The sequence below is a fragment of the Nicotiana sylvestris genome, chromosome 6, assembly GCF_000393655.2.
Source record: "Nicotiana sylvestris chromosome 6, ASM39365v2, whole genome shotgun sequence".
NCBI classification, from domain to species: Eukaryota; Viridiplantae; Streptophyta; class Magnoliopsida; order Solanales; family Solanaceae; genus Nicotiana; species Nicotiana sylvestris.
In genome coordinates, this window is record NC_091062.1 from 159,473,103 (window position 1) to 159,493,348 (window position 20,246).

The 20,246-nt window shown below is 36.8% G+C and overlaps 1 protein-coding gene across 1 annotated transcript; it reads right to left on the reverse strand.

Moving 5' to 3' along the window:
* Positions 1-4,319: 4,319 nt before the first annotated feature.
* Positions 4,320-5,828, reverse strand: LOC104236672 (AT-hook motif nuclear-localized protein 22-like). Its single transcript, XM_009790650.2, has one exon. The coding sequence runs from the start codon at positions 5,465-5,467 to the stop codon at positions 4,808-4,810; it is 660 nt and encodes a 219-aa protein (XP_009788952.1). The 5' UTR covers positions 5,468-5,828; the 3' UTR covers positions 4,320-4,807.
* Positions 5,829-20,246: the final 14,418 nt, after the last annotated feature.

A 20,246-nucleotide genomic window follows, 5' to 3' on the forward strand; every position in this document is an offset into this window, starting at 1 on the left:
TTCTTTTGTTTCCAATACCAGGTACACGACTGTAATACTAGCTATTGCAAAGCTAATAATGTGGAAGCATGAATACATATGAAGAATGAAATTTTGAAGTTTTAATATCATTTTTATTTCCTTTTATCGATTGTATTTAAACTATTTCATCTATTATTGAATAATAATTGAAATAAAAAAAAATAACATAAGTTAGTCTTTAATGAATCGGTTTGGCAAAACAGGTTAATTCACTAGTTATGAAGGTTTCAAAATTATCAACAGTAGGTTAATCATGAATAAGTAGATAAATTTAGTTAAGGCATGAATTTGAATTAATTTTCGAAAATTAGGCATTAAGGCATTTGAGTTCAGGCAAGATTAGAAACTTCGTTTAAGTCTAAAAGACTTTCTAAAAAGATTTAGTAATTATGGTTAAAATCTAGTTTCAAATGGTTGTGAATAATTAATCTCAATAGTTTTTTTTATAACAACGCTGAGTTTTTATCTAGCTGTATTTGATTCTTTTGAATATTAGTTGTCAAATTTTTATTTTATTTATAATTTTGAATTTTTTTAAATAAAATTCCTTTTCATCAATATTTGTATTAATCTAGCAATTAGTATGTCATGTTTTCTTAAATAAATAAAATAAAAGCTAGTAATTAATTAGGATTTTCTTCCTTTATTTTAGAGACTAATTTTTATAGAAAAATGTAGTCGCTTTAAGATTTGTCCATTTAAAATAAATGAGATGAGCCTCGCTTAATAAAATGCATAGATTGCGGGGCCCTCAATAAATGTACATTTAATTGCTTAGAATTCGGGAGGAGCCGTTTAGCAAATTTCTCGGCCCTACCCAAAATAATGATACGCTAGTCGCTTTAGGCGCGTATTTAATAATATTATCTTCTTAAACTCGGGTGCGTATTTCATGCAACCCAAATCCAAATCCCAAAACATTGAATAAAAATGTGTTCCGGATTGCGGGAGCATTTCATGTGACGTAATCCAAAGACATGTTTTAAACAATGTTCACATTCTTGTAAAAATAATAATAACAATAATAAAAGCGGTAAAAAGATAAAATTTGCACATGAGCTCATAATTGTATAAAAATCAGATATTTAAGCCAGATATGACAGTTGAGCGACCGTGCTAGAACCACGGAACTCGGGAATGCCTAACACCTTCTCCCGGGTTAACAAAATTCCTTATCCGGATTTCTGGTGCGCAGACTGTAATACAGAGTCATTCTTTTTCTCGATTCGGGATTAAAATAGGTGACTTGGGACACCCTAAATCTCCCAAGGGGCGACTCTGAAATAAATAAATAAATCCCGTTTCGATTGTCCTTTAATTGGAAAAAACTCCCTACGCCCCCGCGGGGGCGGGAAAAAGGAGGTGCGACAGTTATCACCACCAAGAATAAACTGCAGCGAGCAAGAGACTATGAGGTCTAAACTCACTGGCCAAGGAAGAAACAAACCCGAACCTCTCGAGAAAACTCGGCCACTTGCGAATCCCCACAGTGTGAGGCAGAACCTGACCAACCCAGTCATGAATGTCCCCGACCAAAGGAGGGGGCATGATCTTGGCTATACGAAGAGACAAAATTTTAGCATACGACTAAAATAGGCAAATCAAATGCTTTTGACAAAAAATAGATACTTACGAGCATAATTCCAAACCTCAGGGAAGTCAATCGTGTTTGCACCACATCTTCGATTTTGATGAAAAAGTAGTTGATCCAGAACTGGCGATTTGCCTTATCGTCCATCTTCACCACCAGGCATTTGCTTCCTCGGCGGCGAAGATGCAACATCATCTCTATAGAAACTAGGGGCGAAGAGATGCATCAGATTGCGGAGTGTGATCCTGACCCCGACCAACTCAGCATATTTCGTAAACATACTAATGAACTTGTAGATATATGGAGAGAGTTGGGCCAGGTGGATGCCGTAATAGAGGCAATATTGCCAATGGGAGAAGAGGAAAGGTAAGCCGACGTAGAAAGGATATGCATAGAACTCACAATATCCGGGGCGGTGTATTTGTACCACATCACGCCCTGCTGGGGCCAGATCGATATGGGCAGGAATGTTGAATTTTGCCTTAAGCTCAGCAAGATCGACCTCTTTCATCGTTGAATCGGAGATCTCAGGCTCGTCTTCAGGCACCTTCGAAAAATCGGACCTAACTTTTTCAGTAGGAGGGATTATTTCCTCCACTGTAAGAAAGTTCTCATTTTCAATGGCGATAGAGACACCATCAACATGAGGGGGCATACGTACCGTTAAAGGGATATGGTCAGTTGCCATACCGGAACCAGAGGGTACATTAACCATATTTTTTAAAGAGGATATTTTAAGTACAGAAGGGTTGGAAGCAACTGGAATCACTAAAACTAGGGGAGTAGACAAACAATAACGATGTAAAAAGAAGAATACACAGGGATTCGATGTGAAGAAGAGAGAAGAAGACACATGGATTCAATAAGAAGAATAGAGAAGAAGATACAGGGATTTGATATGAAGAGTATGCAAAACACGAACAAATGGACTCATATCCTCATTTATTAGAGTTCAAGCATCAGAACCGAGAAACCAGGCCATCATTATTCAGCACAGGTATCGAAACGGCAAAGATACGGGAAACAACGTAGAATATCGAAAAAATGCGCCATAATGACGCATGATGTCATGACATTATCCGGAAGCAGAAATGATGTGATCCCGAAAGTTGCGGCTCACGAAATGTCACATCGTCATCTCGTCTAAAACATCGATGCTCGAGTCACTCGTCCAATTTTGCCAACCACGATAAACAGAATCCGCTCATCAAGGCCATCTAGGGTTGGCCTGAATAAGCGGAAGGACTAACTGTATAGGTCGAAATCTGTCTCAGTATTTTGTGCAAAGTAACATCATGAAAAGAATCAGCTGAGGTTGATCAAGAGATAGTGAGGCTCGTGGTTAGGGTGCAAACGATGGTCGATGTCGAGCACCGCAAAAAGAGTTGTAACGGCTGGTTTATTAGAATAGGATATTGAAGAGAATATTCCATTGAATATTCTCTGCATATGTACTATTAGTGTTTATTGGGGGTATGTCCCCTATAATCAAAAAGGTCAATGAATGAGGGCATGTAACATTCAATTGATAAGAACACTTTTCAGAGAAAGATTCTTTCTCCCTAGCAAAAACACAAACTTTACCTTTTCATCAATATTCTTGCTCGCATTATTCCATACTTTTCTATCAGATCCAAGAATAGTCCGAACATTCTAGGATTTATCTGTTACTCATCATTGTCAGGAGTAACAATCATCTAGTTCATTCATTATTGGGTGAATCACTCCTCCTATTTACTTAAATGTCATTTATATTTATTTATTGCTAGTTAGTCCTTTATTATTGCACATGTCTCTTTAGATATCTATTGGTTGTTATCCTTAATTCTCTCCCATATCTGTCTACACGCTGACCACGTCCTCCGAGTTAGTATTTGGAGAAATTATCATTAACTAGCTTTAATTCTTCAATAAACAAATATAATCGTTTCAACCGAAAATTAATACTTTTTGGTCAAATAGTAAATATAATGTAAATGTAAATTATACATATATATAAAATCTTAAATGCCCTTATCAACATGCTCAAATCACAAGAGAAACATATGCTCAAATCAACATGTATGATATTGTTACGGAAATCTTGAATTCTTCAAGAAATAGATACAGATCAAAGATAGAGATGGTCCAGTCCAAACCAGGCCAACACCAGACTGTATAATCACACTAAACATTGCTTTTGCCTCGAAAAAGAGCTTATTCAGTCACTGTGCACGTGCAAATTCCAGTGTCCAGGCCTCCAGATGTCTCCTCTCTTCATGTATAAAACCTTAAAATCTACTACTACTAATTACCAAGATTATGAAGATGATACAAGGAATGGAAAAACAAACAACCTTGTTTTATTGCTTAATGAAAATGTTGGAAACTTTGGAGTATATAATATTGCTAGTTGCTACCGATATCTTTGCTTCATCAGTCGTTTGCCAATTACCATACCAAATCTTGAATTCCTCATAAAAGAAGACTTCTTCTATGAGGTCAGCTTGTATACATAGACCATTCTTATCAAGAAAAAATGATATACTCATTATATTACTGCAGTACTCTAGTATCATAATTATAGAATAAGAGTATCGTTTTCTCTTCAGATGAATCTCATACAAATTATGGGCCGGTTTTACGGAAAATTAAATCATGTACAAACGTCCACTTGCTTTATAAAGTTGGAAAGAATTTAAATCCTTTTATTATAAGCTCATGGGACTCAGCAAGAAAACAGGAAATTTACTAATAAGTTCACTTGATCAAATTACCGCACATATATAACTGATCATCATCAAACATACAATACAAAATCTAGTAGAAAAAGGATATAATCCAAAGTTATCTAAAGCAAAGAATTACAAACTTAAAATGGTCAACGACCCAAAATAAATCCTTTTCCTAATTCTTTTTCCTAAAAATTCTTGGATAGAAGCTAATTAGACAATTGAAACAAGAGAAAGAATACCACACCAAGGCTTACAATCTTGTGGTGCTTGTGCACTAAAAAAAACTCGAATTAGCTACGAACTTCGTCGCTGATTTGTCGCTAAATTACTCATAGCTAACAAAATTTCTTGATAATCTGCCACCAACAGATTTCTCTTATTGTCCCCCTTCCCTGATCTCCTAATGTAATACTAGAAAATAGGAGCGAATTAAAAAGATCAAGAGAAAGAATTGATACCCCTTGTATAAATTCCTTCGGAGTTAGAAAGGAGGTCGGCCAGTTGCCCAATAGCCCTCAGGGGGTAACTGGATGGAGTTAAGAAGGTTTGGTGGCATTACATGAAGTATCGATCCGTCTGCTAGTAATTGTTGTTGTTGTCCGTGTCCTCCAGTAGCCCCAGGAGATCCTCCTGGAGCCACTGGAAGTGGATTTTGATCGTCCTCTTCTAAAGGAAGCCTCTCATAAGCAGCATTACCGAACGAAGCAGCCATAATAACAACCGGCCCTGATGCCATTAGCGCGCCAACCACACTACCTCCCACCACTTGTCCTTGCCCGCCGGCTAAATATATAGTCAATCCAGAAGCTGCGGAAGGAGCTGGTGGTGGAAGAAATGATCCGGACAACGATAAGATCTCGAATCGCCCATGTAGAGTTGCAATTTCACCTGGTGAAGCCGGTTGTTTTAGGTTTACATTAGTAACATTGCCTGTTCCACTCATAATGCAAACTCCTCTTTGTCTTCTCCTGGAAAAATTGGAAACGCTTTCCATTATATCACAACCGTCTGCAATTTCCATGAGATGTGTTCGGAGTGCATTGGCGCTGTCTCTGTTGATGATAATGGGTGGTTTGGGCCTGTTCTTGGATCCAGCGGGCCTGCCTCTAGGCCTTCTTCCCATTTCTCCTTCTTCATCCATAGTCTTTGACTTCAATTCTACACTTATTTGTTGGATATAGAAAGATGGAAATTAAGCCAAGAGTAGTACAGTGAATTAGAGTCTAAGAAATTAAGGAAGTAACAGTAAGGAAAGGCTATAATGATTTGAGCTAACTAGAGATCTGTCTACTCTCAGTTAAGAATAGGTTTCTGAGTTAACCTATTTATCACAACTTTTTTGTTATACAATAAAAATAGGTAAATTTCTGTTCTTCACTTGGAGAAAGAAGAAAGCAGCTTTGAGTTAGGGTGAGCTAACTGAAGCTTGAGAAGTGAGAAGAGACTTTATGAGATCTTCCATATATGGTTGGGTAATTGGGTTGTTTGGTTCTGGTTTTGGGTTTTTTGCCTGCTCATGGGGTCAATGGTCAATCCCTTTCGTGTATATAAGAAAAATTAATCAATCAATATTTCTCCTTAGTCCTTCATTTGTTTTACTCGTTTCAAAAGGACTGCTTATCTTGGAAGCTCATTAATTTTGTCACCGTTAACATCTCTTTTGAAAAATTCAATGATATGTGATGAATATATATATATATATATATATATATATTATATATATATATATATTTTTACACTATCAGGTCACTAATATATATTATCGTAGGTAATTTATTTTATTTTCAGCATTATAAATCTTGTATAATAAAAAGGCTTACCCATAGATATATAGTGTAAAATATTTCGTGCCGTGTATGTAACTAAAACTTATTAGTGTTATATGTCACGTTCTTAGTCTTGAACTAAGCACACGTGCGGCACTTGACAACTTGCTTATGATCTCGCACAACTTGCTCACGATCTTACTATACCAAGTCAGCCTTACCACACTCAAGATCGCTAAGGGAATGTTAGAGCACATGAGAATTGTTAAAGAAAGCTTTGTATTAGAGAGAACTTGATTGTTTTGTTTGGTAATTTACAAATGAATATCCCCCTTTATATACTAGTCTCCTAGGAGCTAGTTTGTAAATATTAATTGTTACACAAATCCTTAATATTTACAAGTAAGTCATTTCTCTAGAATTTTCTACAAGCTTTGAATCTTCTAAGAACTTTTCTAGCAATACCATAGGGTTCTAGGGTCTTCCTAATGAAACCTCTATATTTTTCTAGAACCTTCCTACAAGTGCATAAATATTTAGAGCTTTCCCAAGTAAATTATTCATAGTTCTAGAATATTCCACCAAGATCTAGTCCCTAACTTATGTAACCCTTCCATATGGCAAAAATATATGCCAAGTGGCACCTATGTGATATGATGATGTGGCGGGTCATGACACTCTCCCCCACCTAATTTTGTGCCGCCCTCGGCACAAAGTATCGACACGTACATGCGCACCTCGCCTTGGCACCATCGGAGATCTTTGTCCATTAACCATGATGCTCTATGAAGCGGTTCGCCTTCCCATGTCACAAGGTACTGGTCATATTTCTTCTTGCCCCATTTGTACTTTGGACGGCTAGCAATGATGGCCTCGATCCTCCGCCTATCGAATGCCTCTCCTTGCTCTTGGGTTGAATCTCCCCATGACTCGACCAAGTCTAGCAGCTTCTCAAGCATCGGGTCCATGCTTCCACTCCCTATTTGGCTGCCCTCCGTGGTCCGAGCCTTACTAGCAAACTTGACCCCTCTGCTTCGTGCATCATCTAAGTCCAATAATGTACCATCACTTTGTAACTCGCCATCCACTTCAAGTATGTCCGCCCAACTTTTCTTGCTGCCACCATGTTCCAATTGCATGGCGCCAAGATAGGCTTTGGAATCCCGTACTTTTGGCTCAGATTCCAAGCGCATCCCTCCATTGCAGGTGGTTTTTCCTGTGTCACCCTTATGTGCTTGAGCAAAGTTTCTGATCATTGCTGTAAGCTTCCCCAACTCTGGGCATTTACTTGCCTGATGTGATCCTTCACAAAAGCAGCACCCTTCCTTCGGCACGTATTCGCTACCGTTTTCCATCCCTTTATCGTTTCTCTTGGATCCCCATCCGTTATGGGATGGCCCCTTGCCATTACCCTTGTATACCTCGGCTATGCCTTTCCCGTTGTCCTTGTCATGATCTCCCCCATCCCTCTCGGTGTTGCCTTCTGTGGACTTGGCAGGCTCCATCTTGAAGTCAACAAGTGACTCGACTACTCCTATGGCCTCGTTCACGTTGGTTACTTGATGTCTTCTTAACTTCCGCTTTGCCCAATTTTGCAACCCATCCATGAAGTAGAAGAGGGAATCTTTCTCGGACTATGACGAGATTTGCAGCATTATGGTAGTAAACTCGCGCACATACTCCTGAATTGTGGTTGTCTGCGGAGCTCCCTTAGCTTCCGCCTAGATTCATACACCACATTCACCAGGTAGATTTTCTTTTCAACTCCTCCTTGAACTTCTCCCACGTCTCAATCTTGCATAGCCCCTTGTCCATGGCAGCACACTTTCGACGCCACCATAACGCGACATCCTCGATCAAGTACATTGAGGCGTTGTCGTGTATGTAACTAAAACTTATTAGTGTTATATGTCACGTTCTTAGTATTGAACTAAGCACAAGTGTGGCACTTGACAACTTGCTCACGATCTCACACAACTTGCTCACGTTCTTGCTATGCCAAGTCAGCCTTACCACATTCAAGATCACTAAGGGAATGTTAGAACACATGAGAATTGTTAAAGGAAGCTTTGTATTAGAGAGAACTTGATTGTTTTGCTTGGTGATTTAAAAATAAATATCCCCCTTTATATACTAGTCTCCTAGGGGCTAGTTTTTTAACCCAAAAAATGGTTTTCAAGGTCAAAGCAATAATTTTATATGACGGGCCACAAGCAACGGATTCAATCCGAAAGATATAAAATTTCATTAATACAACGTGATAGAGAAGTGGGAAATAAATTCAATGACAGATAATATAATAAAAATACAGCAGAGAAGAAAGAATTCTTATTGAATGATCCTTGAGAGGATAATGAGCCGAACAGAGCTTGAAGGGCCGAACTATGGCTAACTTGGAAGCAAGATGCTATGAATTACAATGTATAGAATTGTAGAGAAGAAAATTAGATTTCCCTGGTGGTGGTAAAAGTATGTCTATTTATAGGGCTAAATCTAAGTAACTAGTCTCCTTGAATTTGAGTCCATTATGAGCATTTACTCAATCCATCCATTAATTTTGGAAGACTTGTAATAGCTGTGTAAATGCTGAAATTCTGTAACTGATGAGTTAATTCCGTAATTAATGAGTCAATCTCATGCCTGTTGAATCAATCCCGTGCCTATTGAGTCAATCCGTTCCTGTTGAGTCAATCTCGTGCCTATTGAGTCAATCTCGTAATTGATTGCCTTGTTTTGACCGTTACAATCATTTATTGCATTTATTAATAATTGATTTGTAACTGATGTTGTAATGATGGTAAATCCCATATAATCCGGGATTAATTTATTCCTTCCTCATTTGTAATTCTAAGATATTCTTCCGCACCTGATCTGGGCTATTTCATGATGATCAGTTCCGGGACTAACAGGCATGATATGAGTATGTTCGGTCCCGGGAGTGTTTCACATATCATCTTTACATGTCATTCTTTACTTTTCTTCAAACTTTACTAACACATGTCGCCATTTAATAGACCCACATGGCGAGTCTAATTTTTACTCATACAGATAGTCCCCCCACTTTCCGGTTACTCACTATGATGTGACCGGGAACTGGAAGATTTTATCCTTTTCATCCTTGCCTCTGCCTCATTAACAACCTGGCCAGAGAAACCCAATAGGGACAAAAACCAAATGAAGGAAAAAAGAGTGCAGAACTTAGATATTCAGATGATAACTCCGTCGCTTATGTTCCTTTCGTCAATAATCAGTTGGTTTACCCCTATCTTATTTCGGGGTTTGAAGACAAATCTTTGCCTTATGTTTGCAAAGTTTGATATATATATTGGCTTTATTTTCTACCTATTTTAATGTTTGGGTTTTTATTTCACCCTTTAACTTTGCATTAAAAATGCTTCAATGCTCCGTGACTTTTTTGAATAAGCACGAATTATAAAAGAGGGCCCTTTTATGAACGATACTTAATGAAGAAGACGTCTCAACTTCATAATGGTGTGAATATACAAAAGAGAGATAGGAATTTTCACATGTTTTTCTTTAACAATGTTTTGAAGAAAGTTTTTACATTTAATTTTCATAACATTTCACATGTGTTTGTGTATCGTCTATAACTCATTTTGCAACTGTTTTTTCTTTTAACAGATTCGATATAAGCTTGCACTTGTAACTGTTTTTCTTTTGCAACAGTTTTTTTTGAATTAGTACAAGGAGATAACTATGTTTGTTTACAACAGTTTTAAATATAAGGGTATGAATTTTTGCCCATAACTATTTTTATTGATAACGGTTTTCAAATGAATACAAGGGTAATGCTTTTTCATCCATAACTGTTTTCAGTTACAACAGTTTTTAAGTAAGTACAAAGATGTGCATTTTTACCCATAACTAATATTCTGCCTTTAACCTTTTTTGAAACATTCGTTTATACTTACGAATATGTTTTCAAAGGTTTTCGAGTCAGGCTTGTGTTTTTGGCTCGTGACTTTGCCTTCCATATATATAGTCCCCAAGTTTTAGAGCTTTGAAGTATGAAATCTCGAGCATTTGATTATTCCTTTCATGTGGTTTATTTCCTGAAAAGGAAAAACATACGGGACTCGGAGGTATATATTTAGATGATGACGGCTTAACCCCCCTTTTTTTACCAAAAGGGTTGTAACCTATACCGGGATTAATATAGTGTTCCTCGTGTCTTTCGGGTCTAATATCATCATTTGGTATTTTAAAGAATTTATCCGAGTACTAATTTTTCTTAGCACTTTAGAAAATTATTTGAGTGCTTATACTTAGTCTTTTAGACTTAAAATATATATTTAGATGCATCGTTACATGTGCGACGTCTTAATGTTGCACCTTTGGGTGTCTAACTTTTATGTAAAAGAGGGCTCTTTTATATACTTTAAACGCTATGAAGAGGACGTCTCCTTTTCATTCAGGCGTAAAATAGGATCGATTTATCCGAGTAGACTTTTAGTCTGAGGGAATATTAATCCTGGTAGGATTTACAAGAGTATTGACCCCATTAAAATTTATGGGAGTATTGACTCTGGTAAGACATTGAGTTTGAGGGAGTATTGATCCCAGATAAATATATATCTTAGTAGATTTGTCCTGAAAAGCATTTAATCTGATTGGATTTTGAATCTAAATTGGAGTATATGAACATACTTCCAAGTAGAGAGGGACACATGTCCGAAATAATATTTGAGATTTATGGGATAATCGATCCGAGTCATAATACAATTAGCCATTAAGAAAGGCTTAGATATTTAGCTTGAATGGTCGTTGTTGGACCGAATATAAATCGAGTGTTTGTTCAAAGTGAACTTTATTCTGGTGGCTTATTTGCATACATTTATCTTGACTTAGATGTAATACTCCCATTTTTTATCGTGGGATTCTTGACTCTGACATGGAGTTCTTGATCCTTTTTGTGTACGTGTAGTATATGTATTTTTGAAGAACTCATTCAACACTGTTTGAAGTGTTTATGCTTGATATGAGTAATACAACTAACTGAGTTGAGCTGGTAAATAATGTCAGGTCAAATTGACTAATCTTCAAGTATGAGTAATCTCCCTAGTGTTTGAGTTTTGAGGTATGAGAACTCAAACACTGGAATCATAATTTGACAGTTTGCGGTCTAATAATCCCCAGTAGGATAGTTAGTTTCGATATTGATGGACTTTCAAATGGTCCAGTTCCAACATAGGGACGGTACCGAAGCATTTTCTATCAAATATTTTGTACTCTGGCCGGGAACTATGGAGGTTCCAAAATGTTATCGAGGATCATGCCATATCTTGATTTGAGCTATTCATACTGACTTTGATGAGTTTTTGATTTGAAACCTTATTACCTGAGTAATTTTCACTGCTTTCTTTATAAATTTCTCGCATCATATATTTTGTTTGTTTGGTCCATGTGGCATTTTAGCTTTTGGAGCCTTGAATATTCTCAAATATAATTCTCCTCCAACAAGGCAGGTAGTACGGTATGAAACACAGTCAGAGTTATCGAGAGCATGTTTATCTTTGGGTAAAGTCCCATTCTGCAAGTAATAAATGAATTTATTATGCCAATTCCAAATTAAATTAGTCAGGCTTACCTCATTTTCATTCTAATTGATGATAGATCAGGAATCGCCTAATAAGAGATGGCTCGATCCCGAGACTGTTTGATCAGGAAACGATATTTCTCAATAAGTGCCCGGAGTTACTTTCTAAGTCAGTGATATCAGCAGTAGATCTGAGACTAACACATCCGGCTCGATTTTCTTGGGCGGCATAGTTTTCTTGGATTTGATCAATCGTTAAATCAATATTTTTGCTCTGAGTCCCCAAGTGAATTTAAGCCCTGTAGCATATGCTTCATACTCGGCTTTGTTGTTAGTAATAAAATAACTTTTATGAATTATCTAACTACTTTACCTGATAGGCATAAAGCATTGCCCCTAACTCGGGAGGTTAAGTACTTGTGGACCTAATTGTGTAGACGGTCCAGATCCCGAGAATTATCCCAGAAATAACATGTTCGGGTAATATGTTCGAGCTAAAATTAATCATGAAATCTGCGAAATTTGTGATTTTATAGTCGTACGTGACTGATAAACAATATCATATTCACTTAGTTCGACTACTCATTTAGATAGCCTTCCTGACAGTTCATGTTTATGCAAAATATTGCGTAATGAAAATATAGTGACTCCAGGAATTGTATGACATTGAAAATAAGGCCTTAGATTTAGGGAAACTACAATTAATGCCAACTTATCAAAATGTAGATATGTAGTTTCCGTATCTAAGAGCATTTTATAATAGATAGGAGAATGTGTACCTTTATCTTCTTGAATTAAAATTGCATTTACTGAGACATGCGAGACAATTTGGTGTACCAGCAATCATCTTTCTCCTCAGAATTTTGAAAGTAATGATGTGTTGTTGTTAGATAGCACGTTCGAATGATTTGACTTTTCGGACTAAACCGATCTTTCGAAGTTCTGTAATTTTATCTTTTATTATTTGACTCTAGTTTCTTCTTTTGCTTGGCCAGATTATACCGCGGGTCAATATTAAGCATATAAACCTTTTCCTCTGGTAGTACACCTGCTATGTTAGCATGGAGGCAAGCAAAGCAATTCTTGTTAGCATGTAAAAGTTTAATCACCTTACCTTTAAAATCGGTGTCGAGTCTCGACCAACGTAAACCTTCCTATTTGGGAAGTCAATGATAATTTCTAGTTATTCAGCATTTGACCTCGTGGCTTTTGATGCCTTCGGTTCAATGATTGCTTCCGAAAATATTTGTATAATTGTCCAAGGTTATTAATGAATCTTCCTTCCTCGTGTCTATTCCATCCAGCAGCTATCTTTTCTTTTTTAGTTGTTAGGTGTGGTATCTTTGTAAGCAATCTCGTGGGTGTTTTACCCATGTTCTTCCTAATCTTCATTCTTCTCCTATGAAATTTTACAATTTAGCAAGGTAATTCCTTGCATGTTCGGGTAGAGCCAGATCTTTTCCAGCACGTGAAGAAAATCTGGTATCTCTTTGCTCGGACCTGTTTTTTAGATTTTTGCATTTAGATTCGAATCACCCAAGAATCACATCCACTTGATCTTCGGACCTGTTTTTGACTTTCAATTGAATGAATGTGTGATCCTCTATTCGAAGCTTTGTATTATATCGAATGTAAATTTTACTCCTCAATTCCGGGAAGGTCTGACATTATTCTTCTGACTCCTTTAATTATATCCGAAATCACCTCATTTTGGTTTTTGAACCTGTTTTTGGACACTTATTACTGTCGATTCGACTTACCGTGTCTTCTTCTGTTTAAATTCCGGTGCTGCAACAGTTATGCATATCATTCTCGCAGGATAGATAGGAATTCCCGGAGGTGTTCTATCCGCTCGTTCTATTCCTTGATCTGTTTCTGTAAGGTTAGAACTAAATTTTGCAAATTATAATTACCCGGTGTATCTGAACCTCGTGTTCTGGAACTGTTTCGTACAGATCCGTTATAATCAGTTCTGGTACAGATAGTTGCGGCACCAATATATCGATGTACATTCTCTATTTTTCTCTGCTTGTTACTTACATATCATTATCATGACTATTCTTCCCTTTTTATTTTGCATGGTACTTCATCTCCAACTTGGTTGTCCTCAACTGTGTTGATTGGTAAATTTCGGCCATGATGAAGGTTTAAACTGAAAACAAGCGAATATTAACAAAAAATGTTACTATCTTTGGATGAATAGCAAATTTGCTTGAGTTCCCGATAACGGAACCAAACTGTTTAACCCAAAAAATGGTTTTCAAGGTCAAAGCAATAATTTTATATGACGGGCCACAAGCAACCGATTTAATCCCAAAGATATAAAATTTCGTTAATACAACGTGATAGAGAAGTGGGAAATAAATTCAATGACAGATAATATAATAAAAATACAGCAAAGAAGAAAGAATTCTTATTGAATGATCCTTGATAGGATAATGAGCCGAACAGAGCTTGAAGGGCCGAACTATGGCTAACTTGGGAGCAAGATTCTATGAATTACAATGTATAAAATTGTAGAGAAGAAAATTAGATTCCCCTGATGGTGGTAAAAGTATGTCTATTTATAGGGCTAAATCTAAGTAACTAGTCTCCTTGAATTTTGGGTCCATTATGAGCATTTACTCAATCCATCCATTACTTTTGGAAGACTTGTAACAGCTGTGTAAATGCTAAAATTCCGTAACTGATGAGTTAATTCCATAACTGATGAGTTGATTCCGTAATTAATGAGTCAATCTCGTGTCTGTTGAATCAATCCCGTGCCTGTTGAGTCAATCTCGTGCCTGTTGAGTCAATCCCGTGCTTGTGCAATCTCGTGCCTGTTGAGTCAATCTCGTAACTGATTGCCTTGTTCTGACCGTTACAATCATTTATTGCATTTATTAATAATTGATTTGTAACTGATGGTGTAATGATGATAAATCCCATATAATCTGGGATTAATTTATTCCTTCCTCATTTGTAATTATGAGATATTCTCCCGCACCTGATCTGGGCTATTTCATGATGATCAGTTCCGGGGCTAACATGCACGGTATGAGTATGTTCGGTCCCGGGGGTGTTTCACATATCATCTTTACATGTCATTCTTCACTTTTTTTCATACTTTACTGACACATGTCGCCATTTAATAGACCCACTTGGCGAGTCTAATTTTTACTAATACACTAGTGTGTAAATATTAATTGTTACACAAGTTTTTAATATTTACAAGTAAGTCATTTCTCTAGAATTTTCTGCAAGCTTAGAATCTTCTAAGAACTTTTCTAGCAATACCATAGGGTTCTAATGTCTTCCTAATAAAATCTCTATATTTTTCTAGAACCTTTTACAAGTGCATAAATATCTCGAGCTTTCTCAAGAAAATTCTCCATAGTTCTAGAATATTCCACCAAAATCTAATCTCTAATTTAAGTAATTCTTCTATATGACAAAAATATATGTCAAGTGACACCTACATGGCATGATGATATGGCGGGTCATGACATATATGTCAAAAGCATTGTTTTTAAAAGATTCAATGTACCTTGAGCACGGTCATATAAAATGAATCATGTAGTAGTAGTACTGCAGTATGTTTAACTACTTGACTAGCTTTCATTTGTACGTTTCTAACTTTCTTTTTCTTCTTCCCAATAAAATAAGAGCAAACTCCAAATGTAAATAAGTAATTAATAGATTATTTCTTTATTTTCGTCATTTTACATGGCCAGGTTAGATAACTGATAGTAGGAACTAGTCAACAAATTGTGAAGAAAACATAGCTGGCAAAATTAAATCGGACTTTATAGGACTAATCAAGAACGTGCATGTGTGGGTAAATCCAGTGGGAGAGGTCTTGGTCCAATTTCATTTTTTCGCCATTATCTTCTGCAAACTCTTCAAGTGTTATGAAATTCTTTAATTTTCCTCATTTTTAGCAACCGCGCGTGGGTTCAGAATGAAGTGTCGTAAACTTGAAAAGTGTCAAATCCCCCCTATCTCACTTTTTTTTTTTGGGTATCTTCATCTTCTCCCGATCATTTCTTTTATGACATGCATCTTAATTAATTTCATTTACTTCAATTAATTTTATAGCTGAAGGTGTAAATGGATAGCGCTGTATTGTTGAATGAAAGGGTGGTTCAACTGAATATTTTTAGACTGCTAAGAGAACGGATTGATACAAACAAACTTAACGTGAAATATGAATAAACATTGATCATGGAAAACACACAAAAATTTAGGTTGCTTATTATATCTGATCCAGTGAGATGTGATGACTCTTGGTAAAGTACTAAATCCACAATTTGAATATAGGCTTGAGGTGCTTTTTGACTCAAATAATAGCTACTCCTAGTAATATATCCAATTCCAGTTTCCAAACACATTAATTAGAAGTGGTCAAGATTTCATTTGAAAAAAAAGTCCAAACCACATCCACATGGTTTGACCGCAAATTGCGAGAGCACAACTGCACAAGAGGGGGTCAGAGTCAGTGGGGCGTGAAAGAAATAAGGCGATGTTAGCGCTGACATAATTAGGTAGAGGCACATTACAACCCTGCCAAGATTCTCACTTCGCACTTGTACTTTTGTTGGATTGGCCTAAACTCATTAGAGACAACTCTACTACACTTAACTTTTTGCACTTTCCCTATATAGCTTTGCCCTCTGGTTTGCTTGGATTCTTTCTTTCTTCATTTTCCGGGTCCCCACTGAATCTTTTACTCTAGTAACTAGTGCGCGCTCTCTCTCTCTCTCCTCTTCGCTTCACCCCTTTTGAGAGAGTAACCAACTAACCATCATTAGAAGTCCATAAGCTGCAGAAGTAGTCTTGCACATGCAAATTTGAAGTAATCAAGATGAAAGATATAAAATGGTTCATCAAAATTGAACTATATATTTATTGGTTCGAATGCTTATTATGGGGATTATCTATGCTAGCTGTAAACTTCTGTTTCCACATGTCGTTTTCTTTAAACATTAATCTGTGTGTCATCTGAGTGTGTATATATACATATACATATATATACACATTAATCTGTGTGTCATCTGAGTATATATATATATATATATTATATTTCTGTTAATTTTCTCCTTGGAGTTCTGGCCGAATGGGGGTGGCTGGACGTTGGACCAGTTAGTAAAACAAGAAAGAACAACAAAAGTATATATGCGAAGTCCCATGTGACTGGCTAAATTTCTGCGTTGACACAGGCTCTCTCTTTTGATGCATAATGTTTGAAATTTTTTATTTTGTGCCTCACAGGCTTTTTTTTTTTTTTGTCTCACAACTGTGTGGGTCCCAAAATTTTTTGGACCCAAATGTGTAAGATATGCCTGGGTCTACAAATATATGTGAGATGAAAAGAGGTCTCACACAACTAGTGTCAGTTGTGTGAGGCACAAAATAAAATCACTCCATAATGTTAGCAGGAAATGATACTACTTCAGCTTACCGAGACATGAGAAGGTCGAGAATTAGGGTTGTGGGTTAATAGGTAGATGAGAATTTCTCCTAGTTGTACCAGTAGTATTAGTACTAGTCTTGTATTTTCCTATTCCTAGTTTCTTGTTATTATACGATGTGTCATTTTTATTGATAGTTTTAGCACTATTCTCATAGTTTAATATCCCTAGATCTTTGTTATTACACTTGTATATGGGTAAAATCGGGGCTAACAAGGCTCTCCGATTTTCCGATGGATCAAACGAAGCAAGGATATGACTACATGGGATCAGAATCAACGCTTGGAACTTCTTGTATCGAGGCCCGAACAAAGTGCTCGCCATCGGGCCTAATAAGACAATACTCCCGGAACCCAGAACGAGCTCAGAGACCTCGGAAAGCATGACAACGGTTTCATACGACTAACAGAGTTCCGTGATATCCACACCTCATCGGATATCACGGCGAAATCTCGCCCGACGTCGGTAGCGGATCAGTAATTGATAGAAAGGAGGATTTTTTGCCTTTTTAGAAATTTACTTGGGATGAAACTCTTCTACTATATAAAGGGGAATCTTTTTATTCAATAGGACACATTGTAACACGCAAATCAAGGCAATACAAATTCATTTTTCTGCTTTCCAGCTATTGAAAAGTTCTTATTTTATTGTTGTTCTTCATATACTTTTGGCTTCGAATCAAGAGTCCGATCGAGGGCAAAATTGTTGTTCAGCCCAAATCCGAGCTCGGCAAATTAGTTTGGTTATTCATTCTACATTTAACTCGTTTATCTAACTGTCACGACCCAAAATCTACAATAGGCCGTGATGGCGCCTAACGCTGCCGTCAGGCAAGCCAACGTTGATTTATCAATTTATTTACTCATTCTATTACTTTCGAAATCAAATTTCCGTTAATTAAATAGTATGAAATAAAATCTAAAGGGTGAAATGATAGTAATTATGGGAACAACCATACCAAACATCTAGTAGAAATCTCCAAAACCCGGTGTCACAAGTGCATGGGCATTTTTCTAAGGAGTATACAATATCTGTCCAGAATGTAAATAAGACAGGGTAAAATAAATGGTACAATGGGGACTCGGTAGGCTTTGACACATAACCTGAATTGCAGCTCACATAAAGTCTCCTCAACAAATGCGCCAACGTGCCAAAATGATCACTAAGTGACATGTCAAATCCTACATATTTAGGGGTTGTTTGGTAGGAGGTATTAGAAAAATAATGCAAGTATTAGCTCTATGTATTACTAATACCTTGTTTGGTACATTTTTCAACCTATATAACTAATACTACATCATACTTGGTATTATCCTATGTATAAGTAATGTATAGAAAATCATGACATTAGTAATACCAAGGCTATTAATGCATGCATTAGTATGGTTAAAGACAAAATTGTCTTTAAAGTCCCTTAAAGTTAGAGAATATGAAGGGTATTTTTGAAAACAACTATTTTTCTTAAAAATTATGCAATGCATTATAATTTTTAATACACCACACCAAACAGTAGATAAGAAATAATATCTGTATAACTAATACTTGCATTACTAACCCATGCATTACTAATCCTTGCATTACTAATACACCTTATTCCGCACTATTTTATACGCCTTACCAAACCATGAGTACGTACATCAATGTGTAGCCAGTAAGTATCTAGCCTAACCCCAGAGAAGTAGTGATGAGGGGTTGACATCGACACTTACTAGAGGTCCAAATAAATAAATGATAATTCATAACAGGTCTGAAGTGCACAACAATAGTGGAGTAAATCTGTAATATCATAATGTTCCAATTATTCCTTCTAGACATAAATTTCTCGATCTTGTATTCTACCTTAGTGTCTCAGAAAAATGCCAAGTGTCAATACCAAATAAATAAGAAATGCCATAAAATATCAGGTATCTATGAAAGGTTTATCTTGTGAATATTCGAACTACAAGCGATATAATGCACGATTCTGCCGAGGTCGTTCGGCCCGATCCGAAATAATGTGTATACTGCCGAGGGTCGTGTGGCATGAACCATAGATGCATCTATATACTGCCGAGGCGTTCGGCCCGCTCCACAAGAAAGGAAGGAAGTTACCGGATTACAAGACACGTGTTTGCAATACAGTAAATGAGCACAATAATAGGTACATCTCTATACATTTATCAAATATCTTAGCAACAACTCAAGGTGATAAAGCTTGGCCTGATATATTTATTTCTAAATCAATTTCAGTTATAACTTTAATTAATTAAGTCAGCAGAACAAATTCAAATAATTCAATTATTTCATGATAAGGTCCTAAGTCTACCCGGAAATAAGCATGCTTTAGCTACGTATGGACTCTCGTCACCTCATACGTACGTAACACCCACAACTAGTTGCACATAATAATAAATATCACCTAGGGGTAGTTTCCCCCTCACAGAGTTAGACATGAGACTTACCTCGCTCCGAAGTTCCGTAACCGACTACAAAGCCTATCTAACAACACAAGACGATGTCCATCGCTCTAAAACTAGTCAAACAACGTGCAAACAAATCAAAATATATTCCAATGCTTACAATTTAACAATTTATAATGATTCCCCACTGCGCTCGAAAAGTTAATAAAGTCAATCCTCGGACCCACGTGCCCGGCTTCCGAAAATATTCAAAGATAACCTTTACCCGTAACGCTACGAACTTGAATATATGATTTATTCCCAATTCCATACCTAATTTCGAGGTCAAAATCCAAAAATACCAATTTCTAGGTTTTCTTCAAAATCTCACAATTTCCATTAATTTTCATGTTCAAATCCATATATAATTCATGTATTTAACTTAAAATGTGAAGGAATCACTTACTATGTGGAGGACGACCAAAAGATCCTTCAAAAATTGCCCAAAGCTCGGCTTCAATAGAAAATTTGAGATAAAATGAGCCAAAACTCGTTTCTTACAACTTATACACTGCCCAGGCAACCCTCATCGTGAACGCGACACTGCCCTCGCGTTCGCGAAGTTCAGCAAACTCAGGCCCAGAATTCCTTCTTCGCGAACGCGGAAAATCGCACATGTTCGCGAAGCACAATATGCTCCCCCCTCCCCTAGTTTTCTCTACGCAAACGTGTGACAGGGCCCGCGAACGTGAAGCTTTACCAGCCA